Here is a 26,765-nt window from a genome sequence, read left to right as displayed (position 1 = left end):
AATAGTATACAACTTCTTTAATCTAAATAGTACAATACTTTTTGAATGAGAAAGAGTGTGACAGAGATTTATAGAGTTAGCAAGAAATTAAAGACATAAAAGTGACATGATGGCGATGCATTTATCACAAGCAGTTATCCCGACTCCCACGATCCCAACATGAGAGAAACGTAAGTGGTCAAAAAGTAGATTGCCTGAAATAACTCAGTCTAGAAAGCATATTTAGAATAATGCAGGCCTGGAATTTGACAGGCTAAATGGCCGTTTTTTCAAACCGTATTGACAACTTAAAAAATTATGGGATTGTATGGATTGACATGTTATTTTTTTCTAAAATCGTATATATGACACTTAAATTTTTTTAATAAACCGTAAAAAATTATAATAAGTAATAGGGGAAGAGCACCAATAGATAACATAGTTCCAATAACTGTCACCTTATTGTCATGTTGACCCCCCAATAGCCGTCATAGTGAAATCACCATTAATAAATTTGTTTTGTACCAATAGCCGATCATTTTTTGTAATTAATTGGCCCATTTGTGCACAACTATTGGAACATTTTTCCCATTTGTGTACCACTATTGGAACATTTGTGCACCACTATTGGGACATTTGTCAACAACTACTAGCGATTTTGAGTTGACGGTTACTGGAACATCTTTAGTTAGGTATCAGGCAACACTTTGAAATGTGTACTTTTTGACCTTTGTGCACATAACTGATTCCACAACATGCATCGTTACTACCCAAAAGCCAGATCAATAGCTATAAGCAGCTAAGTCGCATATGAAGACAACTAAAAAAAAAAATCAAAATCCAATGTACCGTTTAGAAGTTAGCTATGACGGCTACCGGTGCTCTTCGCCTATATAATATTATAATATTATAATTTATAATATTCATATATATTAGTTTAAAATGTTTATTATTAAAATGTAAATTTATTTATAATATTTTGAAATAAAAAGATATAGTTGTTTCTAATTTTATAATATTCTAATATAAATATTTAAGACTCGGGGCACTCCAAGACTGTTGGCCACTTGGTGAGTGCAAGACATGAATTTTTCTGCTTTAATGCAGGTGATGGGAGGAGTTCCCTCCGCTAAGCAGCACCGCAAATGATGCTCCAAGATTAGGCCAAATTTCTTCACTGCGTTAGGTACTCGGCAAGATTGGCGAGGCGACCATGGTCTGGCGGCAACCCATCTGGAATGGTGAGAAACCTAAACCTGGAAGTGGAGGCTCAAACACCATTATCTTTAGCAGTTGCTTTGGACATGCACTTGTGAGTCCATTCCGTGTTTACGAAAGTGATGAAAACTCCTCTCGAAGAGAGCAACTGAGCCAAATTAATGAGAGGATTGATACTGCCTTGCGCAGGGAAAGGGACAATCACTGCATGCAGGCCAGTCATCTCCATCTTTCTAATTGCTTGACATTAGTTGAGCCCGGCCTTCATATATATATACTTCAGCTATGTTGGGTGTCCAGATGAACTTTTACAAATATCAATCTTTATTGCACCAAGCAATGGTAGTTATGCTTAAGTACGATAATTTGTTCGTTTGGAATTACCTTCACCAATAACATTACATTACATGGGGCCCAGATTCATAAATGATTGAGGATGGCATTCAATAAGATCAGTCTGCTAGAATTAAAACTAGAGAAAAAGTATCATGGCAGGACAAGTATTCGCACATGCCTGGTCAACAATAGTAATGACATAAGAGTAACCTAAATTAAGCACCACACTTTGAAGTTAGTGACTTCCCTTTTGGTTTTTTAGCTATCCTTTTCAACTACACTTCAGTCTTGTCATTTTATACTTCTTCTTTCTTATACTCTCTTAATATTGCATTTATAATTTATAATCTTAATTCTCATGATGAATCATAAAGTTTAATATAAAATATTGATATAGAATAAAATCATACAATTAAATCTATAAAATAATTACCTATTATTTACCATCATACTTGACATGTAAAAGAAATGAAAAAATTGTTTAGAAGAATATCAATTTAAAAACTTATATTTATAATAGCCAATACAAACAATTAAAAAAATACAATTGACATATATCATGTAAAAGTTGCCATCAACATATATTGTAACAACAAAAAATTAATTATTGATTTATAATAGTTTAATAATATATCAATTTTAAAAATATCTACTTAACTTAGTTCGGATTCTAATATACTCTTTAGATCAAGCATTTAAATATACCAAGTACAAAAATCTTGTGTGCCATTTATCACAACTATACCTTTAAGTGTAAACAAACATTTAGATCACAACAAATCACTCTCACTTAATGAATAATTAAAGAATGAAATCCTCATCACATAGGAAAGTTCATGAATGACATGAAATATTTAAATTTATTAGAAATATGGTCTCTTAATTCATATTAAGGTAGAGTGTCTAATAGTTAAGCATCCTAATTTAGTGCCATTCAAAATCATATGTAGTGATTTCGAATATGATGCTCACATCAATATGTTTTTTTGTTGAAGTGTTCAAGGAGGTTCCTTGAAAAAGATAGACTACTAGTTGTGGATCCAAGGTGTTTTGATGTGATGCCACATAATTTGTTACTTTTTTAGATCTAAGGAATACACTACTAGTTGTGTAATAAGTTATACTAGCTGTGGATCAAGTCATATTTTATCAAGGCGTTTTGATGTGACGCCACATGATTTGTTACTTTTTAAGATCTAAGGAATACATTTCATAATTATGAGTATGTTTGATCAACACTTTAACAAGTTTAATGTCACAACTACTAGTTTTATGCTATTAAAAATATTGAATGTTAAACCAACAAATGTTATAACAACTATTCAAACATGTGCTCAACTACTGATTCCTCTCCCTTAATTATCACAATAGATGATTAATTTAAATAAATAATTACAATTAATAAGTTCTGTACTCTTAATTTAACTAGAAGTCTATATTGATAAGAGTGATTCAGTGATAATTGAAGAATTGTATAACTAATTAGTAAACAAAGAAGAATTGCCAGATGGTGTTCACGGAGTCTAAGCTCCAAGAATGCACTCCAAGCTCTCTGAAATGAATCTACGCCTTACACTATCAGATTATTTGAGCTCCTTTAGAGAAGGCCAAGAAAAGGTAATAAAGGTAGCTAAGTTTACTAGAGAGCATATTTAAAATCAGTATTTGATAACATGTTTGCAGATAAATTTGGGTTTTTGTTATCAAGCGATTGCAAGGAAGAAAATATTTAATAATGTGTTTATAGTGAAATTATTTTGCACATACATAACGTTGTCTCCCTAGACATACTCCAGCATCAAAAGATGTTCAGACAATTCTTGTCTTATTTAGAAAGGATATAGCGAGTACAGATCAGTTAATATATCTTCTGGTTGAATTGATAGATGAAAGATGAGATAATTCTAAGCGCAGAAGGGGGTGCTTTATAAACCTATTATTTATTAACGGAGAAGATTGTATCAAATTGGGAGATGGCAATATTAGCTATCGCTGAGGGACATAATGCTTTGACGGCTATTGCGTTTTAACAGAAGCCGATTTGGAAAGTTGCATTATGTCATGAATAAACTTGTGCAAATGGATTCATAGTAACTTGCGCAGGGAAAGGTACCATCACTGCGTGCAGGCCATTCATCTTCATCTTTCTAATTGCCTGGGTTCGGTTGAATCCGACCTTCATCTATATACAAATTCTTTTTGGGCTTTCAGTGAGGTCGGTTTTATTTTATGGGTGTGAATTGTGGATCGAGAGTACTTAGTACTTAATCTCACAGTGCAAGCAAATTGAGAAAATTTAAAAACATTTAATCACAAGCATATTCAAAACTAAAAGTATGGTTCTTTATGATATCATGTTAAGTAAAAATGGATTTACGCTTATTGAAGCAATTGCTATGGCATGTATCATAAGTTATTTAAAAAGAATAGAGCAAATAGAAGATGGTAGATGACCTAAGGTTCTTCTCAATCACATATTGTGTAAAATAAGAAGATTTGGATGCAACAAAAAATCAAATGGATGAGTAAATAGAACATCTATTTGAATATGTGCCCCACAAATAGTAAATTGATAAACACTTTTGCTATGGATAAGTTCTATAAGTGTATTTGGGGTATAGGACTAGGGAGAAAGAAAAAATATTATATCAATGAGTTCAATTCCACATGTTATCATCTTCAAAAAGCACAAATAAGGGCTGATATTTCATAGAGAGCTAAAATTCTTATTGCTCAGATAAGGATTAACTCTCATCTTGAAAAGCTCTTGAAAAAAATATCCTCCATTACCAGTCCTTAAGCATTTGATTTTGCAACCTTTTAAATTTTTCATAAGGGATTTAAAACTTTTAAATGTATCAAAGGCTTATCCTTGGTCTTCAAAAAATAGACTAACACTTTTGGGAGTAATCATCAATAAAAGTAATGAAATATAAAGACTTAAACCCAAACCTTTTATATACATATTACCACAAATATCCATTTGAACCAAATGAAGTGGGTAGTGGGCCATCCATGTATTTCCTTTTGAAAGTGTTTCTCTTGCATGTTTTCCTTTAACACATCCTTCAAGAATTACATAAACCCTTACTCATCGAAGATGAAAAATCAAGCTGTGAAAAAGAAAATTCAAAAGTCAAAAATAAGAAAAAGTCCTCTAGTCCAAATCAAAATAAAAAACTATTGCACTCTACAAAAATTTTAGTCAAGGATAAAAATCCTATGAAGAAAGAGGAACACCAATTGATCTCCCTTAATGCAAAAATAACTGCGGGCAAAAGTTTTAAAATTAGAAGTCAAAAGGCATATTTGTTGATCCTAGTCTCCATCATGCCATGCTACTTTCACTTCATTTCACACTCATTTGCCTTCATTCCACATTCATTTTTTCCATACATCCATCCCCTTTTGGCGATACGTCACATAGATGGACCTTTTGCAGAACTTAGATTCAAAGGGCTTTGCTATCAGAGTTACCCAAAGCCCTTTGGTTGACACGCATTGGGGTCTATGTGTTGCAAAAATTAGTAATTCTACCTTAGTTTATTCAACAAGGAAGGCGACAAATAAAGATACTCAAATCATCTAGTCAAATATAGAGTTTCTCAGCAAGATCGAGAAAAGAAAAAAGACAAGTTTAAACCTAATTGGCTAGGTCCATACATCATTACTATTGTGTATGGATCAGGAGCATATAAGTTGGCTACTTTAGAAGGTTAACTTCTTGAAGATTTAATCAATATCATTCATTTTCACAGGTTTTACACTTGAGCATTTCAAAGAATTTATTTAAAAGTCCTAAAAAATACAAAAAAAATTAGAAAAAGGTTATGAAAAAATACCAAAAAAGAAGAAAAGGTCCTTAAAAAATAAAAAATAAACAGAAAAGCCTATCCTAAAAATACCCCCCCCCCCCCCCCCCCCACAAAAAAAAAGGTCCTAAAAAAACAATAGAAAATGTTCTTAAAAAATACAAAAAAAATCAGAAAAGGTCCTAAAAAAACCAAAAAATCAGGAAAAAGGTCCTAAAAAATACAAAAAAATCAGAAAAAGGTCTTGAAAAAAATACAAAATCAGAAAAATCCCTAAAAAAAGAAAAAAAATGTAAAAGAGAAAAGGAAAGAAACAAGTGAGATTAGAAAAAAGTAAAGACAAATAAATTCGTCCATGTGTGAAAACCACTTCGGTGGCACTTTGGGAAAGTACTATGGTGAAAACGGGGCAACACACGCCATATGTAGAGACTTTAGTTCTCCCTCCTTCAGTACTCTATTCGATCATTCCCATCCATGCCCTTCCTATCACACCATAATAACCTTTTCCACCCCCATCATAGCCATTGGATAATTTTGCATAACCCACGTGCATGCAACTCTTGCATAATAAGTTAATCCTTTCTCTCATTGGGGCATCTCCTCAAACTTAGCGAGGGCTTGGGATATTTGGCATCAGGAACTATTGTCTCTATCTATATTTTTGCTCACAAACCATAATAAAGTTTCATTTGCACCATCAATCCGCATCACTTCACCTTTTGCTCCACAACAAAGTTATTAAGTTCATGGATGGATTACACTTTAGACAAGCATGCAACTTTGGAATTCAACAAGATCATGGCGTGATGAGACTAAGATCAAGCAGACATAACAACAACCAATCGACCTATCAAATAAAAAACATTAACTATGGGACAAGAATCATTTTTCCATGAAACATAATTTGTTTGTTTATTTGACTATATATTTTGATTGTTTCTGATTTATCTCTAGTCACATGTCTTTTAGCTTTTCCGAGATGTCTCTGACTAGAGATTTTATGTCCAAGATGTCTTTGACTAGAAAGGTGAGGATGACGCATGTTCACTTGTTTGCTACTTGTGGATTGTTCCTTAGTAATATGATGACACGTGTTAGGACATGATTGTCTAAGATGATTGAGGATGTATGGGTCTAATGTGAAAATGGGCATTCCTTGACTTTCTCATGTGTTTTCCTACATGTAATTGGTATGCCAATTTATTCAGGTCTAATCCATATCCACATGAATTCATCACTTTTTTCATAATAAGTTCAATGACGTTGTAAGCACTTTAAAAGCACAAGAATCTTCATCACTTAATCTTCCTCACCTTCTTTTATTCATCTTCTTGTCTTTCATCTTTCATCTTTTTCTTTTCTTTCACCTTTCTTCATATCTTTTCTTCATTCCTTTCAACACCTTCATTACTTTCATCACTCCTCTTTTCGTCGATCTTTCATATCCCATTTCCTTTAAAACATTCATATCCCTTCTTCATTCTCCATTTCTTTTCATCACTTTCATATCCTCTTCTACATCAATAATTTCTTTCATCATCTTCATCGTTTTTCTTACCTTAGAGAGATCAATCAATGGCTTTATCCAATTGATACATGTATCTAAATATTTATTAATTTCTTTAAATATCAAATTCATCAACTTTCTTCTTGGGATCTCATTGCCCCCTGATGAATCAATCAATTGATCATTATACCAACTTGGCTTGCACTAGCATTGATCTCAATCAACTTAATTGTCTTATCAACCTGGCTATACTGACCATTTACATCAATTGTTTTGTTACACTTATTAGTTGTGCATTTTCATCAAATGTGCATCTAAACTTAATCACTTGTGCAATATCAATCATCCAATCTTCTTTTCCAGTAATCTTTTTTTTTGAAACAACGCAATAGGTTGTATTGTCTCAAAGAGGGGAAAAATGTCCTCTTCTTAATCTCAATTTTTTCTATCAATCAAGTGGATCCATATCCTTGTTAAATAATACTTTTTTTCATTATTTTATAATATTCCTATTCTTCCTTTTTTCATAAATCTATTTAATAATATTCCATATATTTCCTATTCTCCATTTATTCATTAAATCCATATTATTCCTAAACCCTCTCATATCCACTTCATCCTCTATTTATACTTTTTTTCTTTCATCAACCACATACACTTAGTCAATGTGGGATAAACATTTACATTTCTACACTATTGTTTTATCTCATATTCATCCCAATACTTGGATCCACCTTGAGGACATCTATTTAAAGCTTGCTCCCAATCATTTCTAGGCATCCATATAGACTGCATCTTTCAATATCTCTCTCTTGCATATCTGATTTTAATCTTTGTTCTCGATAGCTTCTTGTGCATCATGTTTTTGAGAGCACCAAATATTATTTGCAAGATCTTGGTAGATAGGAGGGCAATGGAGTAAAAAATCCATTGAAATGCATGTGTGTGTTAGATAGTTATTTCATTTGCATGTTGTGTTTCCTTGGCAGATACTTCATTGGTATGATGTTGAATAATTTGGATCTTGGCTCATAAGATTTCCGATCTGATTTCATAATCTACAATTTCCATACTTGAAAAGGAAAGAGAGTCTTAATGGTAGGTTTTCCATACTTGAAAAGGAAAGAGAGTCTTAACGCTAGGTTTTCTTGTGTTTACATATGGCTATCATGGCTATTATACTTTATCTTTCACTTTGAGTTGGTTTTTATCACCATGTCTACGTGTTAACAACTTCACAGTCTACACCTTCTATCAACTTTGCCCCTAAATATGCACATACATTTTTAGGTCTCTCTAAACTTTCTACTTGTAGTACTCTTGTCTTCTTTACGCCCTATTGATACAAGCAGTGCCATTGACATCATGATGATTGCGCACAAGCATCTTAAGCTCACTATAAGATTTTGACTACCCATGCAACCTTGCTAACAATGGCTTCCTTCTTCATTAAATGCTCAAGGACACCACATGGAAAATTAGTAAATATATCTTTCATGTTGTGTGCCTCTCTCTTAAGATTGAAGTGAAGCCATTCTCCCTTTTAGATGCTTAAACTAATTACCTGCCACAATTACCAATAGTATACCTATTTCCTATCCCCTGAGACTGGAAAAAATTCTCTGCACGGTTGTTAGATGTCCTTCAGATTATATACAGAGAACTAATCACCTGCTAATCCTTCCATAATGCATAAGAGATTCATACTGATAAGCTTAAAATGCCTAGAAAAGCAAAGAGTTAATGATTCTAATTCTTAATGGATAACACTGCATATATAGACCAGCCGCATACAGAGCTATAATTCTACCATAATAATCTACTGCTTAAAAATTTTCTGATATGCTCTTTCACAATAAAGAGCTAAAAATTAATAAATAAGGGTATCCATAAGTTTACCACCCTCTCACCAGAACTGTATAACAGGACATAAAGAAAAGAAGGCACATGCAAAGCTAGAACTACCATAATATTTTCTGTTTTAAGTTTTAACATGTATTACATTCCTTAATAATCAGCTAAAATAACGAGGTAAACCAAAATCGGTGTATACCACCCCCTCACCGAAACTATTACAGTAGAAAAGAAAGCTACTAGGGCTACTATACCCTTTTCAGGGTAGATACAGTCCAAAAAGAGCTTAAAAACATAGAGGATATATTGAAAATACCACCAGAGGGCAGATAAAACCTATATATGATATACATATTAAACTGTAACTATAAGAAAACACTATCAACCTTGTCTAGGACTGCTCTATTTCATAAGGCTACAATCCAGATACACGCCAACGCCGTGAGGGGGCATTTTCTTAGCCGTTGTAGAGGAAGATTATGCTCTTTCCATGGTATCTACCGGCTTCCTTTTAGGGTCTCTTTCAACTTTCTCAGACCCTCCGCGAAGGTGGGACGCCCTAATTGAAAACTTCATATTCAAATTGCATGAAATATTGTTAAATATTATTTAATGTTGTACTCTCATTTTCTCTATCTTCAAATTGACCTTCAAATTTTATTTTCACAAAATATTTCACTGAATCTCTTACAATTCTTTCAAAGATAAAGTCTTCTAGATTTTAAAAATAAGACATTAATAGGTAATCATTCTTGCCTACCTCTTTCCTACTTTAGAAAAATATTTCCCAATAGTTGTTGTCATTGGAGTGGAAGCAATCTCTATACCCTGTGACTATATACATTGATTGTGAATATATCCTATAGGGATGAAAGTTGTATTATCTTTTTTATTTTCAAGAGATATTTCCAAAACATTATGACTAGATCCTCAACAAATAAATGGAATATTTCTACATGTTGTATAACATAAGGTTTTTTTTACTAAATCATTCTTAAACAACTCTTCATCACTTAACACTAAGAGATTTAAACAAACATTGTAAGGTGGCAACTTCACTCTTATTGTATTGATATTACTTGTATATAATTATTCTCTTCTTGAGATAATATCTTTGATTTTTTATGAAAGTCTTCTTTGTTAATTCATTTCTTGAGACCTTTGGGATAAGTCTCTTATATAATTATCATTTTTCTTTCAATGACCTAGCTAATTCAAGTTATTTTCAATCCTGACAACTTCTCTTTGTACAATTTCTAGATCATGAACCTTTTTTAGTTTAAGAGAAATATAACTTTAGGGGTGTAGTGTAATGATGAATGTACACAATTGTCTATCATCTTTTAGCTGATTCACTTAACGAAGTTGTTTCAAATATTTGTTGAATCATTCCACAAAATCAATTATAGGTTTATCTTCTTTCTTTTGTATTTGGAAAAACTGAGATAAAAACACACCTAGATTGACTATAGTTTTAAATCTTCCATGTTTCCTTCAAGCTATCATAGTTCATAATGAATATATCTTTTCATTTCTTACACTATTTTATAATAGGTCTAATGAGGATTTCACACAAACATATCTTCTTTACAGATCCTAAAATTCCACAACCATATGTAAATGCAAGAATGTGATTATCAATATTTTATAATTTTTCTCTAGGGCTTTTCATAAAGTACTTTCATGATCTTGTAGGTAAGGTTATGCATTGAGCCAAAACTAATGGGCCAAAGTGAGTTCCCCATAGCTAAGATGCATTTGGTGCCACGGTGCAAGTTTGAAAATAATGAAAGTGGGAATTTCACTTTCATAGAGTCATCAACCTCTATGCTAGGAGATGCATCTTTTTATTTTTTAGGAATAAAATACACTAACACTTCAATTTTCCTAGCGGAGTCACCAACCTCTATGTTAGGGGATTCATCCTTATATTTTCAAGAAATAAAGTACACTAGAACTTTTATTTTCCTAGTAGAGTTACCAAAACTTTGTTGGTAAAAAGATTTGTCACTACAATTATTGCCATGTGTGTAAGGGAAAAAGTGAGACTAAGCAAACAAGTCCTAATCCCACTCTGATGTACACACTATGGAATACAAAAGAGCCTAGGGAGGTAACACACTTCGACTACTTCTTGTGAGGAAGACAGAGCCAAGGATTAACTCTTACGGTTTCTATTCCTTTGCTGCAAATGAGTGGAAGAAGTGATACAAGAGTGCAAATTTGAATGATTTAACCTAGAATACAAGTATGCATATACAACCCTAATATGAAGATGCATAACTGAGAATAACTGATATGCTACTGAAAAGTAGAGATTAAGAGGCAAATTCAGAGGTGCACCTGTGTCAAAAATATGAGAAAAAATGTCTAGGACCGAGGTGCTATGCCACTGTCCTAATTCTGCTGGCCTGAAGCTGTACCTGTCAAGCTGGGATCTGAAGATTGAAACTTGTTGCTCTGTCAAATCTTGCTGAAAACAAGGAGGACCAGGGCGCCAAGCCCCTATCTTGGGCAAGAGCAGGGCACCATGCCCCTATCTTGGGAAGGAGAAGGGTGCCACATCCCTGTCCCAGGGGTTTTTGATGAATTTTGGCCCTCAGAACAGTCCTTGTGCACTTTGCCAGTCTTGAAACATGTAGCGATGATTGGATCTGAACCTGCACCTGTAACTGAAAAATAGGGTTTTGGGTGGCTATGTAGGATTTTTCCTTAGTCAAACCCCCATTTTGGTGATTTCCACCTCAACGAATAGTTGATTTGTAAAGTAGAATAGTGTGTGCAAGAACCTTGTGTGTGTGAAAGATCCTAGGATGAGAGTAAACAATCTAGAGCAACCCTAATTGCTTGAAATTGACAAAGTAAATGCTCTAAATCAGAAACAACATGAAATCATACCCAACCCCAAGGGAGAGGTACAAGCCAATCTTCAGTCGATTATCTGCTATTGTTTTCCCATATCTTCAAAAGCCCCCAATTGATGAAAGAATGCTTGATGAATGCTTGATAGGTGTTGTTGAATGTTGTTGAAGACTCCAAAGATCTTCTCTTTCGCTACATAGAAGGCTCCTTATAATTGCTCCAAAAGATTTTATAGATTCGATCCCTTAGACCTTCAAATGAAGAAATAGAGATCTTATGTATGGAACCCTAGATCTTAATTCCATCTTTAGGTCGACCAAGGATTTGAATTTATCACCAATATTTTGGGGTTAAGAATTATAATATCATAGAATTATGCTCCCGAAATTTCGAGAAAAATGTTGAGGACCATGTGCAAAGTGCACATGGTTCGACCAACTTTTCACCAAATTTTCAGGACTGTTATATTAGATGATATTAGAGAGAATCCCAAAGTTACAACTTATTTCAAAGTGTTTTGATATGCGAAATCGGGCCTTAAAGATCAAAATAGGACATAATTAGGGTTTATGATTTAATGATTAATTGGAGGAATAAAATGGAAAGGGGCACGCTTAGGATAAAGGGCCCAAATTTATAACATGTGAAGAGGTGAAATATGAATTTAGATTTAATTAAATTAATTAATTAAATACTTAAAGGAGATGAGAAATGCAAGATACAAAACACACTAAGGTGGGTGGTAAACCAAGCATGGAATTGTACCACCCTAGCAAGGGTGTACAATTTATGGCGCTACATTTAGTCCCCACTTTAGCGGTCATATGACACTACATCCATATGGAAGCTAAAGTACATAAAAAGTAAACATTATTTGAAAAAGGATATATCCATAAGTTGTCGGACGAAGCCCCCAGTTGTATTCACAGTACACAATTAGGAACTACACCCTACAAAATCACATGTTAGATCACAAAATCACCTAATTCTTACTAAAGAAAGTGATTAAATTAGTGAGTATCTATATGCCCCCCCCCATTTTGGCTTGCTTATTAGTGAGGTGAAATAGGGTATCATGTTTACCACAACGAATTGTGATGAAAATCTTGATGAAACATGTTCACAACAAGGCCCGATTTTATATCCAAGCACTTTATGGAACAAATGCTGAGCAAGAGATCGAATTCATGATTCCAATGCCATTGACGAAATGAAAATCGGACCTCCCTATCTCAAGTTATGATAGATTGAGTGAAAAGGGCAAAATTAGGGTTTATAACTTAGAAATCATAAAAATGAAAAAGTACATACCTCATAAATATGAAAGCGACACTCTCATTTGTCGCTTTTTGACTTTCAACACTATTCATTGCAAAGGAGCCCACTTATTAGTCATCATTCCTTGATGTCAACCCGAGCGACCCGAATGGATGGAAATCCTGCGCCGAGCCGTTTTGACCGGTGGACCACTTGACTAGGTGAGTTGACCTTTCGTTGACTCTTCTTTGACTGCATTGATTGCATTGATTTTCAATATTGATGATCTTACCGCCTAGATCTTGCATGTGCCCCTTGTTTAGGCCCCATGGGCCCTAGGGTGCTCAGGGCCTTGGTCCCAGCTCCGAGTAGCCAAGGGTCACATAGGATCAGGCATCAGACATATAGGATAAAATGATGATTCTTTTTATTAGATGATAATGATTTATTAAGTGATTATTGATGATTTTATGTTTTCAATGTACACATTCTTCCCTATATCTATGAGTATACTGTCAGTCACACCTTTTGGAGCTTGTGAAATCAGATTCCACGGCTCTCACCAAAGTATAGACAGTTGCTCCATGTTGTAGGGTTGTGGTACGTGATGACCATGCCCACCATAAAGTTCCATCTGATGATGCGGATGACACTGATGGAGAGATGGGACATGGATACCTGCTACATGTGGGGGAGATGACAGTCACAATTGAGGATGTATACCACATTCTCTGTCTTCCCATTAGGGGAGAAACAGTGAGATATCGAGCCGACCGCACCGCTGTTGATTATCAGAGGGAGAAGATCTACTACATCGAGAGAGAGATGCATGGTGAGATGAGGGTCCTCATTATGATAAGTTGGCTCCTACATCCCACGACTGATGATCATGATCATTGCATTAGCCTTGTGCCCTAATGGGTGCGACACACATATGCATGGCAGTCTCACTTACGTAGTTAGAGACATGGAGAGACATTGACGGCTATTCTCCTGGGGGCGGAGCATGCTATCCCACCTCTACCATGACCTATGAGAGTATGTGTTTGGACAGGGATGCAGCTTGATGACCTGCACACTACTACAGATATGGATATTCAAGCACATTATGTGCACTAGACTCGCTGGGGTACCCCTTGACTTGGTCCCGAAGCATTCTAGAGTGTTTACATATCCACTTACCCGTGAGTGGCGGTTCGAGGATCTACTGCATCTTGTGGAGACTGAGTTTTGACAGATTGATAGCGAAGGTCATTAGATGGAGACCCTACCTTAGGATGTTCATGTGGGTGGGGATACAGAGGCAGTCATTTTGCATGCAGGGAAATCGTCTACTAGAGGGACAATACAACCACCTCGTGGTCCCACTCTACTTCGACTGAGTTCGGCAGTAGTTTGGGTTTGAGAAGTGTGTTTTGATAGACATTCCTATCTATATCCGACATTCACGTGTGAGTCCTAGGCCAAGATCCATTCTGAGGCTTACCAATGATGAGATTGATATCACAGATTTAGATGGGTCGAATCAAGACATCATGACTGATTATAGAGATGATTTGGGCACACACTGACGATACATCACATGGTGGGGTAGGACATACCCTAGAGGCATCTTTCCAGCAGACTATCCTAGAGGGAACCCTAGACCATGGAGACACACAGGTGACGAGGAGGATCCTAACACATCTGAGGATCCTAGTGAGGAGGACATAGATGACGAGGATGATGATGCAGGGCAGCAGGAGGTTGCTAGTGTAGGAGAGGGAGAGCAGGATGGTGATGATGAGGAGGATCGAGGGGAGGATGAGGATGAGGAAGAGGGGGGAGAGGAGAATGAAGAGGAGGGAGAGGAGGATGACAAGGAATGCGAGGAGGCGAGGAGGATGAGTCATATGCATTTCCTCATTACTCAGGGGATGACACATTAGCCCTAGATCCATCGAGAATTCCATCACCAGTGGATAAGGGCCCTATAAGGGGTCCTGACTCTATTCCCCACCATCCTATGCCCATCGTACAAAGACACTACGAGCGCAGAGAGCCTAGTAGGTCCTAGTCGTAGGAGGTCACTTTCTTTGATCCCTATTGGCGAAAGTTATGCCTGTTAATATTTTAGATTGAATGATATAGAATGTTATTGATGAAAATATCTTTCTATCTCTATAGTTGGTGTCCATGAGTGGTGCTCCTTGATCCAAAACGCACTGACAAATCTCATCACGACCACGCACATCCCTAGCTTCTCGCAAATAACACATAGACCATAGGAGAGTGTAGGATGGGACAAAGAAATATTCAACCCTATTCGGTTTGAGATGGAGGTCTGGAGAGAGAGGGGGATCTTTTATAGAGAGACTACAACAATCAGAGTGCAAACTAGCAGCATCTCGGGCAGAGGCAACCATATATCGAGGGATCATGATGGAGAGGGATTGTAGGAGCTCCTCGCGGATTCACTCATGCTCTACATCATGATATACACCTATGGGCCCACCTCCATGACCAGATCAGGAGGGGACATCTAGTCACCATCCTCCATCTACTTAAGGATAGGAGATGATCATGATATTATATTTTTGATGTACATTGATATATATCTTATGAAATTTATCGATATATTTTGTCTCAAACATGTTATTTTTATTCATGAAACAATTTATGCCTTGTTTTGATTAAAACTAACATATTTGGTAATGAACATGTATGTCTAATTTAATTTCCATGTGATTGATTTCTCAATGCTTCATGATTAAATTGATACATGTGTGATTTAATTAAATAACTAAATATTTAATTAAATGCTACCTTGGTGATATAGATGGAAAATGTGCTACCTTGGTGATATAGATGGAAAATGTGTTAAGCTTAAGAATTATATGACTAATGTGACTTAATTATCTCTAATTAAACACAACATGATATAATCCTACTTAACACCTAAGAAACTGTATAACATGCTAGCACATATAAAATGTAAATCTATCACAATTTACATAAATGAATCCAAGACAAACAATAAAGTGAAGAAACATGTTTGTCAAGAATGAAGTAATGTAGACTAAACAATACAATATCATTTAATACCACATACTTTAATTAAGATATGCTAACATATTATTCAATTTTGAAGGAAGAAAAGACACATGAAGAGAGAGAATAAACTTAGAAGAAGAGAGATAGAGGGAAAGATTAAGTATAGTATCTACAAAGATGCATAGCATTTATGGGTTCCTTGAGAGGTGTACCTTCCACATCTGCCATCTTGTAAGCACTTGATCCATATACTTTGACAACAATGTATGGTCCAAGCCAATTAGGGCTGAATTTTCCTTTCACCCCAGGTAAGGCATTCACATTGCCCTAATTCTCATAAAGTACCAAATCACCTACTAATAAGGAACATTGAATGACTTTATCATTGTAGCTTCGTTGTAGAGTTTTATGATACACTTGAATACACTCAAGAGCATTTTTGCGACATTCATTAAACATATCAAGTTGTTGAAGACTTTTCTCTTTATGGGAATCATCATCCATTATATCCTTAAGAGAAACCCTTAAAGATGGAATTTCTAACTCCAAAGGCATAATAGCATCTACACCATAAACAAATAGGATAATTGAGAAAATCCTTCATAAGATTAGACCTTCAAATGGTTCATAACACTATACACACTTGTCCAGTAAGCCCAGAGAGCGTAGATCAATTGAGTATTCCAATCCTTACCATTCTTGTTCAGAGTCTTACGAAGGATTTTCTCAATTATCCTATTTGAAGATTCGACTTGACCATTTGATTGAGGATAGTACGGTGTAGAAGATTTATGTTGAATATGATATTTCTTGAGAAACTTCTTCACATCTTTTTTTTAAATGACATTCCATTATCCGAAACCAAAGTGGAAGGTATTCCAAATCGAGAAATGATGTTTTCTAAGATAAATTGAGATCAAAGTTCTTGGCCAAGAGCATGGATCAAATTGCTATGTTGCTAACACTAATGACATTTCTTAACAAATGCAAATGAATCCTTTTCCATGGTCTGCCAATAATATACCATTCGGAGCAATCTTTGAACTAAAGATCTACCTCCAAAATGCCCCCCACAAGCACTTGAATGTGCTTCTTCAAGGGCAACATGGATTTCAGGTTTGTTAAGACATCGAAGGAGAAGACCATTATAACCCCTCCTATACAGAACATTAGAAAGGAAAATGTATCTAGCGGCTAACTTGTGAATCCTAGCCCTAGTATTCTTGTTCATATAGTTGGGAAAGGTACCATCATTCAAATATCTTACGATATGCGAGTACCACTCATCAGAATCTATAATACAACAATATGCCACATCACTAGGATTATCAACAATAGCCAAGGTAATGAGGTTGTGAATGATGAATTTGAGATCTACCAAGGGTTCCTCTAGAGACACGAGAGAGGCTACACATGCCATTGTGTTAGCATGTCGATTATCTTTTTGAGGAACGGGCTCCATGGTATAAGAATCAAACTTTTACAACAAGGATATAACTAAATCTCTATATTGTGATAATTTATCTTGCTTAGCTTGATAAATTCCTGTCACTTATCTTATGATTAATTGAGAATCTCCATAGATATGTAGATGTTTCACATTCAGTGCTAAGGCTTCTTTAATTCCACCTATAAGAGCCTCGTATTCAACAATGTTATTAGTACACAATAAATTTGAGACGATATGATAAAGGGATAGGTTTCTTTTTAGGAGAGATTAGGACCACCCCTATCCTCGATCCTGTATGACACCTAGAGCCATCGAAATATAATACCGCAACCTCATCAATCTAAATAGAGAAAATACATTCATCAGGGAAAGACTCCGGGTTAGGTAAGGGGAAGGCTGAGGGATCCTCAACTAAGTGGTCGGTCAATGCTTGACCCTTTATTGCCTTCTACAAGACAAACTTGAGGTCAAACTTGGTTAACATAATCACCCACTTGGCTAAGCATCATGAAAGATCAGTTTTAGAGAAAAAATGTTTTAGAGGATCAAATGTAATGATAACATGAACTTCAACATTCAAAAGGTAATGCCTCAATTTTTGTGTTGCAAAGACTAAAGCAAGGCAGTACCTTTCTATCACAAAATATCAAACTTCTTAATCGAGCAGAGTGCGACATATAAAAAACATAACATTCTCTACCATCCTTATCACGTTGTGCAAATAAGGCTATAAGAGCATGAAGAGAAGTGACTGTGTATAGTAGAAAGGGTTTAGAAGGGTGAGCGGGTTGAAGAATAGGAGGTTTGGCCAAATAGGTTTTTAAGTCTTCAAATGCTTGATGACAATCCTCATTCCATTGAAAGGTGATATTATTTTTAAGCAATTGAGTAAAAGGAAAGGTACAATCTGCAAGTTGAGAAACAAACCTATGAATAGCTTAGATCTTCCCTTGTAAACTTTTCAATTGGGAAATTTTTTTAGGAGGTGGCATATTAACAATGACATCTATCTTTTTCGTATCCACCTCAATTCCACGATGTGAGACTATGAATCCTAATAGTTTATCATTGTCCACACCGAAAGCACACTTTCAGGGATTCAAGCGCATGTTGTACTTAGGAATTCCTTCAAAGACTTGGTGAAGGATATTAACATGACCTATACAATGAATAGATTTAGCTAAGATATCATCAACATAATCTTCTAAGATCTTATGCATGTAATCATGTAAGATAAGGGTCATAGCACATTGATAGGTAGCACCTACATTTTTCAATGCAAAAGGCATCATAACCCAACAAAACGTGCCCTAGGGGGTGGTGAAAGAAGTTTTAAATTGATCTTGAGGATTAATAAAGATTTGATTATATCCTGAGAAACTATCCATGAAGGATAATAAGGCATGACCCTCTACAGAATCCACTATCATATTGATATTCAGGAGAGGGAAATCATCCCTCAGAGAGGCTTTATTAAGATCTCAGAAATCCGTACACATCCCAATCTTGTTATCAGGTTTAGCTACTGCCACAATGTTTGAAATCCACGGGGAATAATCAATAGGACGAATGAATCCAACATCCAATAATTTTTCAATCTCAACCTTAACAAGTAATGCTACTTTAGGGTTCATCTTTCGGATATTTTTCTTCACAGGTTTAGCATCGGGAACTAAGACAATGTTACGAGTGACAACCGTAGGATCAATACTAGGCATATCTGAGTTTATCCAAGAAAAGATTTCAAGTAATTCATGTAACAATTCAGAGTTTTGTTTTTGTTCTTCTTCATCAAGACGTTTCCCTATTTGAATGATTTTGTTTTCAACACAAGAATCCATCCTTATATCGAGGGTGTCACTTATGAGGAGATTATTCTATTGAGGAGTATCTTGCAACTAAGGAAATTCTTTAACCATCTCATCGTTATTTCTTTCTTTCCCAAAGTATGCTTTTGCATTTAAATAATAGGGAAAACCGCGCTTATGGTGACAACGAGGAAGGTTGTCATAAACTCCTAGAAACTTAGCTAAGGAATCATTAGTGGGAAAAACATCCAAAGAAAAGACACTAGAAGAGTCACATTCAATATACTCTGGATATTTTATTGGGAGAGAAGTATAGATGACATTAACACTAATAGATGGTCTCTTGGAAGCTTTAGTACATTCAAAAGGATCATAGCCAAGTCCAAATGTCATGTCACGGAAGTACATTTAAATTTGACTGTCAACTTTGTTGTTCTTATAATTTTTTTGTGATGATTATCCTTTTGAAATTATTCTTCAAATCACTCAATTTTCTTTCTATATAATTTTCATACAAAAAAATGAAAAAAGGAGAGGGTCTTATGGTGGTGAGGGTTATGTTTGCACCTCTCAAAATCTATTTTAAATATTTTAATTTTGTACAATTGGGCTTCCTAAAAAATAGAATTGGACCTGTTGAATTTTTTTAAGAATATTTTAAAGCTGGTGGTTCCATGAATTTTGTGTTAAATAAATTGTGGTAAATAAATTTAATTTCCCTCTAAAATTAATTTACAGCCTAAAAAGTAGAAGCTCTTATTATTTTTTAAGGAAAAAATCTAAATAAATTCATAGCAAAAAAGAATTTCTTGATTGAACCACCTCTTCCTTAAAAATAGAAGCTTAAACCCTCCCATAAGAGACCTTTGTCTTCTTTGTCTTATTGGTGTGTTGAGTACAATACCGTTTTTGAATGAGAAAGAGAGTGACAGAGATTTACAGAGTTGGCAAGAAATTAAAGACATAAAAGTGACATGATGGCGATGCATTTATCACAAGCAGTTATCTCCACTCCCACGATCCCAACATGAGAGAAACGCGAGTGGTCAAAAAGTAGATTGCCTGAAATAACTCAGTCTAGAAAGCATATTTAGAATAATTCCCTGGAGTGAACTCCAAGATCTCTGAAATCAATCAGCTTATTTCATTTTATACAGTGGAGAAAGCATATTTGAAATCTGAATCTGATAACATGTCTCCAAACATAATAGGCAATAAACGGCAGCTAATACAGACTACGGAAGATGACAATAATAGTGATCGACGCGGGAAGAAATTCTTTGGCGGCTACGCCGTTCAAGCCGATTTGGAAAGTTGTGTCATATCATGAATAAACCTGTTCAAATTCATAAAAGAAGAACCTCCCTGCCCAACAGCTTTAAATGCCGCCTCCTTCAACTCCATCCCCCTTTTTCTCAGCTTCTGCGCTTCCTTAGCCCCCATCAGTCTCCTCACGCTTTTCTCTATCTCCTCCTCTCTGAGCACCAGATTTTCATCGACGTCCACGCCTTCCAAGTCAATGCCAATATTCCACACATCCTTGCAGAAGCGGCAGGTCAGAAACTGATCACAGAAATAGGGCCATCCAAGCATCGGAATTCCCATGCTTATGCTCTCCAAACAGGAGTTCCACCCGCAGTGGGTGAGAAACCCTCCTACGGAAGGGTGAGACAAAACCTTCACCTGAGGCGCCCATTTCACAATCACTCCCCGAACTTTTGTCCTCTCTTCAAAACCTTCCGGCAGAGTTGCAGGCATACCTCCCGCAATATCCATCCGCAGAACCCACAAAAAGGGGTGCTCGCTTTTCTCGAACCCCACTGCCAACTCCTCCAGCTGCTCGTTAGATTTGACGGCGACGCTGCCGAAGGAAACATAGAACACAGAATCTGGCTGTTGGGTATCGAGCCATTTGAGACAGCTCTCGTCCTGCTCCAGCAGACTCCCACACCCGTTCAAATCTATTCCTTCCAGGACACTCGGAAGAAATACAGACCCCATTGCCAAAGCAGGGCAGCCATTACAAGACAGTGCGCTTACCGTCTGAGGAGTTTCGAGCTCATCGAACGTGTTGACAAGCACATAGTCTGCGAAACTTTGAAATTGGGATTCACGCCGAAACCACTGGAAGAAAACGTCAGATGTATCGGTAGCGCGATAGAAGGAAATCAGATACCTCGGCAGCAGAGGTGGAAGATTACCCTGCAAGCAAGTGATCACTTTGTCCACCCTCTTCGATTCCTCCACTGCAATCAGTCAGGACCAACATTTTTGAGCAATACAAATAAACTTGAGAAAACTTCAGCAGTGTAGTTTTATACCTTTGACAGGAATATATCCACGAGAGAGGAGAAGGTTGGAGTTGCACTGAGCAATAGAAGAGGCAGCGCACATTGTCCAGAAGATGACTCGGGGCACTCCCAGCTTGTTGGCCGCTTGGTGAGTGCAAGACATGAAATTTTCTGCTATAATGCAGGTGATGGGAGGAGTTCCCTCCGCTAAGCAGCACCGCAAATGATGCTCCAAGACTGGGCCGAATTTTTCCACTGCGATTATGTACTCGGCAAGATTGGCGAGGCGACCATGGTCTGGCGGCAACCCATCTGGAATGGTGAGAAACCTAAACCTGGAAGTGGAGGCTCCAACACCATTATCTTTAGCAGTTGCTTTGGACATGCACTTGTGAGTCCATTCCGTGTTTACAAAAGTGATGAAAACCCCTCTCGAATAGAGCAACTGAGCCAAATTAATGAGAGGATTGATACTGCCTTGCGCAGGGAAAGGGAGAATCACTGCATGCAAGCCACTCATCTCCTTCTTTCTAATTGCTTGACATCAGTTGAGCCCGGCCTTCATATATATACACTTCAGCTAGTGTTGGGTGTCTAGATGAACTTTTGCAAAGATCAATCTTTATTGCACCAAGCAATGGTGGTTATGCTTAAAGATGACAATTTGGTCGTTTGGAATTACCTTCACCAATAACATTACATTACATGGGGCCCAGATTCATAAATGATTGCGGATGGCATTCAATAAGATCAGTCTGCTAGAATTAAAACTAGAGAAAAAGTATCATGACAGGACAAGTATTCTCACATGCCTGGTCAACAATAGTAATGACGAGAGTTAAATTAAGCATCACACTTTGAAGTTAGTCACTTCCCTTTTGTTTTCTAGCCTTCTTCTTTCTTATACTCTCTTAATATTTAGTATAAGTCGTTCTCATTCTATTGAATTTATAATTTATAATCTTAATTCTCATGATCAATCATAAAGTGTAATATAAAATAAAATCATACAATTAAATCTACAAAAGGTTTATCTATTATTTACCATCATACTTGACATGTAAAAGAAATGAAAAAATTGTTCAAAAGGATATCATTTTAAAAACTTATATTTATAATAGCTAATTCAAACAATTAAAAAAATTATAATTTACATATATCATGTAAAAGTTGCCATCAACATATATGTTAACAACAAAAATTTAATTATTGATTTATAATAGTTTAATAATATATCAATTTTAAAAATATCTACTTAACTTGATTCGGATTCTAATATACCCTTAGGTGAGGCACATCAAGCATTTAAATGTACCAAGTACAAAAATCTTGTGTGCCATTTATCACAGCTATACCTTTAAGTGTAAGCAAACATTTAGATCACAATCAATCACTCTCACTTGATGAATAATTAAAGAATGAAATCCTCGTCACATAGGAAAGTTCATCGATGACATGAAATATTTAAATTTATTAGAAATATAGTCTCTTAATTCATATTTGGGTAGAGTGTCTAATAGTTAAGCATCCTAATTTAGTGCCATTCAAAATCATATGTAGTGATTTCGAATATGATGCTCACATCAATATGTTTTTTTGTTGGAGTGTGCAAAGAGACACCTTGAAAAAGATAGACTACTAGTTGTGTAATAAGTTATACTAATTGTGGATCAAGTCATATTTTATCAAGGTGTTTTGATGTGATGCCACATGATTTGTTACTTTTTTAGATCTAAGGAATACACTACTAGTTGTGTAATAAGTTATACTAGTTGTGGATCAAGTCATATTTTATCAAGGTGTTTTGATGTGACATCACATGATTTGTTACTTTTTTAGATCTAAGGAATACATTTCATAATTATGAGTATGTGTGATCAACACTTTAACAACTTTAATGTCACAACTACTAGTTTTATGCTATTAAAAATACTGAATGTTAAACCAACAAATGTTATAACAACCATTCAAACATGTGCTCAACTACTGATTCCTCTCCCTTAATTATCACAGTAGATATTTAGTTTAAATAAATAATTACAATTAATGAGTTCTATACTCTTAATTTAACTAGAAGTCTATATTGATAATAGTGATTCAGTGATAATTGGAGAACTGTATAACTAATTAGTATACAAAGACAAATTGCCAGATGGTGTTCATGCAGTCTAAGCTCCAAGAATGCACTCCAAGCTCTTTGAAATGAATCTCCTTTAGTGAAGGCTGAGAAAAGGTCATAAGGGTAGCTAAGTTTACTAGAGAGCATATTTAAAATCAGTACTTGATAACATGTTTGCAGATAAATTTGGGTTTTTTGTTATCAAGCAATTGCAAGGAAGAAAAGATTTAATAATGTGTTTATAGTGAAATTATTTCGCACATACATAACGTTGTCTCCCTAGACATACTCCAGCATCAAAAGATGTTCAGACAATTCTTGTCTTATTTAGAAAGGATATAGCGAGTACAAATCATTTAATATATCCTCTGGCTGAATTGATAGATGAATGATGAGATTTCAAGTGCAAAAGGGGGGTGCTTTATAAATCAAACTGTGAAAAAGAAAATTCAAAAGTCAAAAATAAGAAAAAGTCCTCTAGTCCAAATCAAAATAAAAAACTATTGGACTCTACAAAAAGTTTAGTCAAGGATAAAAATCCTATGAAGAAGGAGGAACATCAATTGATATCCCTTAATGCTAAAATAACTGCGGGTAAAAGTCTTAAAATTACAAGTCAAAAGGCATATTTGTTGATCCTAGTCTCCATCATGCCATGCTACTTTCACTTCATTTCGCACTCATTTGCCTTCATTCCACATTCTTTTTTTCCATACATCCATCCCCTTTTGGCAATATGTCACATCAATGGACCTTTTGTAGAACTTAGATTCGAAGGGCTTTGCTATCAGAGTTACCCAAAGCCCTTTAGTTGATACGCATATGGGCCTATGTGGTGCACACATTAGTAATTCTACCTTAGTTTATTCAACAAGGAAGGCGACAAATAAAGATACTCAGATCATCTAGTCAAATATAGATTTTCTCAGCAAGATCGAGAAAAGAAAAAAGGCACGTTTAAACCTAATTGGCTAGGTCCATACATCATTATTGTTGTGTATGGATCAGGAGCATATCAATTGGCTACTTTAGAAGGTGAACTTCTTGAATATTTGATCAATAACATTCACTTTCACAGGTTTTACACTTGAGCATTTCAAAGAATTTGTTTAAAAGTCCTAAAAAATACAAAAAAAATTAGAAAAGGTTCTGAAAAAATACCAAAAAACAAGAAAAGATCCTTAAAAAATTAAAAAAATCAGAAAAGCCTGTCCTAAAAATACCCCCCCCCCCCAATAAAAAAAGGTCCTTAAAAATAACTAGAAAAGATTATGAAAAAATACAAAAAAAATCAGAAAAGGTCCTAAAAAAACCAAAAAATTAGAAAAAGGTCCTGAAAAATACAAAAAAATTCGAAAAAGTTCTTGAAAAAAATACAAAATCATAAAAATCCCTAAAAAAAAGAAAAAAATGAAAAAGAGAAAAGGAAAGAAACAAGTGAAAGATTAGGAAAAAGTAAAGAGAAATAAATTCATCCATGTGTGAAAACCACTTAGGTGGCATTTTGGGAAAGTACTATGGTGAAAACAAGGCAATCGATGCCATATGTAGAGACTTCAGTTCTTTCTCCTTCAGTACTCTACTCGATCATTCCCATCCATACCCTTCCTATCACACCATAATAACCTTTTCCATCCCCATCATAGCTTGTGGATTATTTTGCATAACCCACGTGCATGCAGCTCTTGCATAATAAGTTAATCCTTTCTCTCACTGGGGCATCTCCTCAAACTTAGCAAGGGGTTGGGATATTTAGCATCATGAACTATTATCTATGTCTATCTTTTCACTCACAAACCATAATAAAGTTTCACTTGCATCATCAATCCGCATCACTTCACCTTTTGCTCCACAACAAAGTTATTAAGATCATGGATGGATTACACTTTAGACAAGCATGCAGCTTTGGAATTCAATGAAATCATGACATGATGAGACTAAGATCAAGCAGATATAACAACAGCCAATCAACCTATCAAATAAAAAACATTAACTATGGGACAAGAATCATTTTTCCATGAAACATAATTTGTTTGTTTATTTGACTATATATTTTGATTGTTTCTGATTTATCTCTGGTGACATGTCTTTTAACTTTTCCGAGATGTCTCTGACTAGAGATTTTATCTCCAAGATGTCTTTGACTAGAAAGGTGAGGACGATGCATGTTCACTTGTTTGCTGCTTGTGGATTGTTCCTTAGTAATATGATGACACATCTTAGGACATGATTGTGTAAGATCATTGAGGACATGTGGGTCTTATGTGAAAATGGGCATTCCTTGACTTTATGATGTGTTTTCCTACATGTAATTGGTATGCCAATTTGTTCGGGTCTAATCCATATCCAGATGAATTCATCACATTTTTCATAATAAGTTCAATGATGTTGTAAGCACTTTAGAAGCACAATAATTTTCATCACTTCATCTTCATCACCTTCTTTTCTTCATCTTCTTTTCTTTCATCTTTCATCTTTTTCTTTTCTTTCACCTTTCTTCATATCTTTTCTTCATTCCTTTTAACACCTTCATTACTTTCATCACTCCTTCTCTTTTCGTCCATCTTTCATATCCCATTTCTTTTAATACTTTCATATCCCTTCTTCATTCTCCATTTCTTTTCATCACTTTCATATCCTCTTCTACATCAATAATTTCTTTCATCATCTTCATCATTTTTCTTACCCTAGAGAGATCAATCAATGGCTTTATCCAACTGATACATGTATCTAAATATTTATTAATTTCTTTAAATATCAAATTAATCAACTTGCTTCTTGGTATCTCATTGCCCACTGATCAATCAATCAATTGATCATTGTACCAACTTGGCTTGCACTAGCATCGATCTCAATCAGCTTAATTGTCTTATCAACCTGGCTATACTGACCATTTACATCAATTGTTTAGTTACACTTATTAGTTGTGCATTTTCATCAAATGTGCATCTCAACTTAATCACTTGCACAATATCAATCATCCAATCTTGTTTTCCAGTAATCTATGGATAGATTAATCTCTAGTTTAATCTATTTGATCAACAATCACTCTCCCTCTCTCTCCCTCGCCCTTTTTGTAAACCTTTATATCTATATCTCTTTACTTCTCTATCTCTCTCCATATTCCTCTCCATCCATCTCTCCCTCTATTTTTATCTTATTATATCTCCATCTCTCTTTACTCCTATATCACTCCCTCTCTCTATACATCACTTCTTATATATGTCTTTATATCT

At 35.3% G+C, this 26,765-nt stretch overlaps 1 protein-coding gene across 1 annotated transcript; it reads right to left on the bottom strand.

The window, feature by feature from the left end:
• Positions 1-19,977: 19,977 nt before the first annotated feature.
• On the bottom strand, positions 19,978-21,932 carry LOC131045393 (linamarin synthase 2-like). Its single transcript, XM_057978979.2, has 2 exons — positions 21,441-21,932; positions 19,978-21,365 (listed from the first exon to the last, which is right to left on the bottom strand). The coding sequence occupies exons 1-2, from the start codon at positions 21,928-21,930 to the stop codon at positions 20,416-20,418; spliced, it is 1,440 nt and encodes a 479-aa protein (XP_057834962.2). The 5' UTR covers positions 21,931-21,932; the 3' UTR covers positions 19,978-20,415.
• Between the last annotated feature and the right edge of the window lie 4,833 nt (positions 21,933-26,765).

This window comes from Cryptomeria japonica, chromosome 1 (assembly GCF_030272615.1).
Source record: "Cryptomeria japonica chromosome 1, Sugi_1.0, whole genome shotgun sequence".
Classification (NCBI taxonomy): Eukaryota; Viridiplantae; Streptophyta; class Pinopsida; order Cupressales; family Cupressaceae; genus Cryptomeria; species Cryptomeria japonica.
This window is presented reverse-complemented; position numbering and strand designations above follow the sequence as displayed.

Excerpts from the sequence above, each read along its gene's own strand:
- LOC131045393 (XM_057978979.2), bottom strand. The coding sequence starts at position 21,930 with ATGAGTGGCTTGCATGCAGTGATTCTCCCTTTCCCTGCGCAAGGCAGT. Across the intron at positions 21,366-21,440 it reads TGGATATATTCCTGTCAAAG|TGGAGGAATCGAAGAGGGTG; the intron begins GTATAAAACTAC and ends GACTGATTGCAG.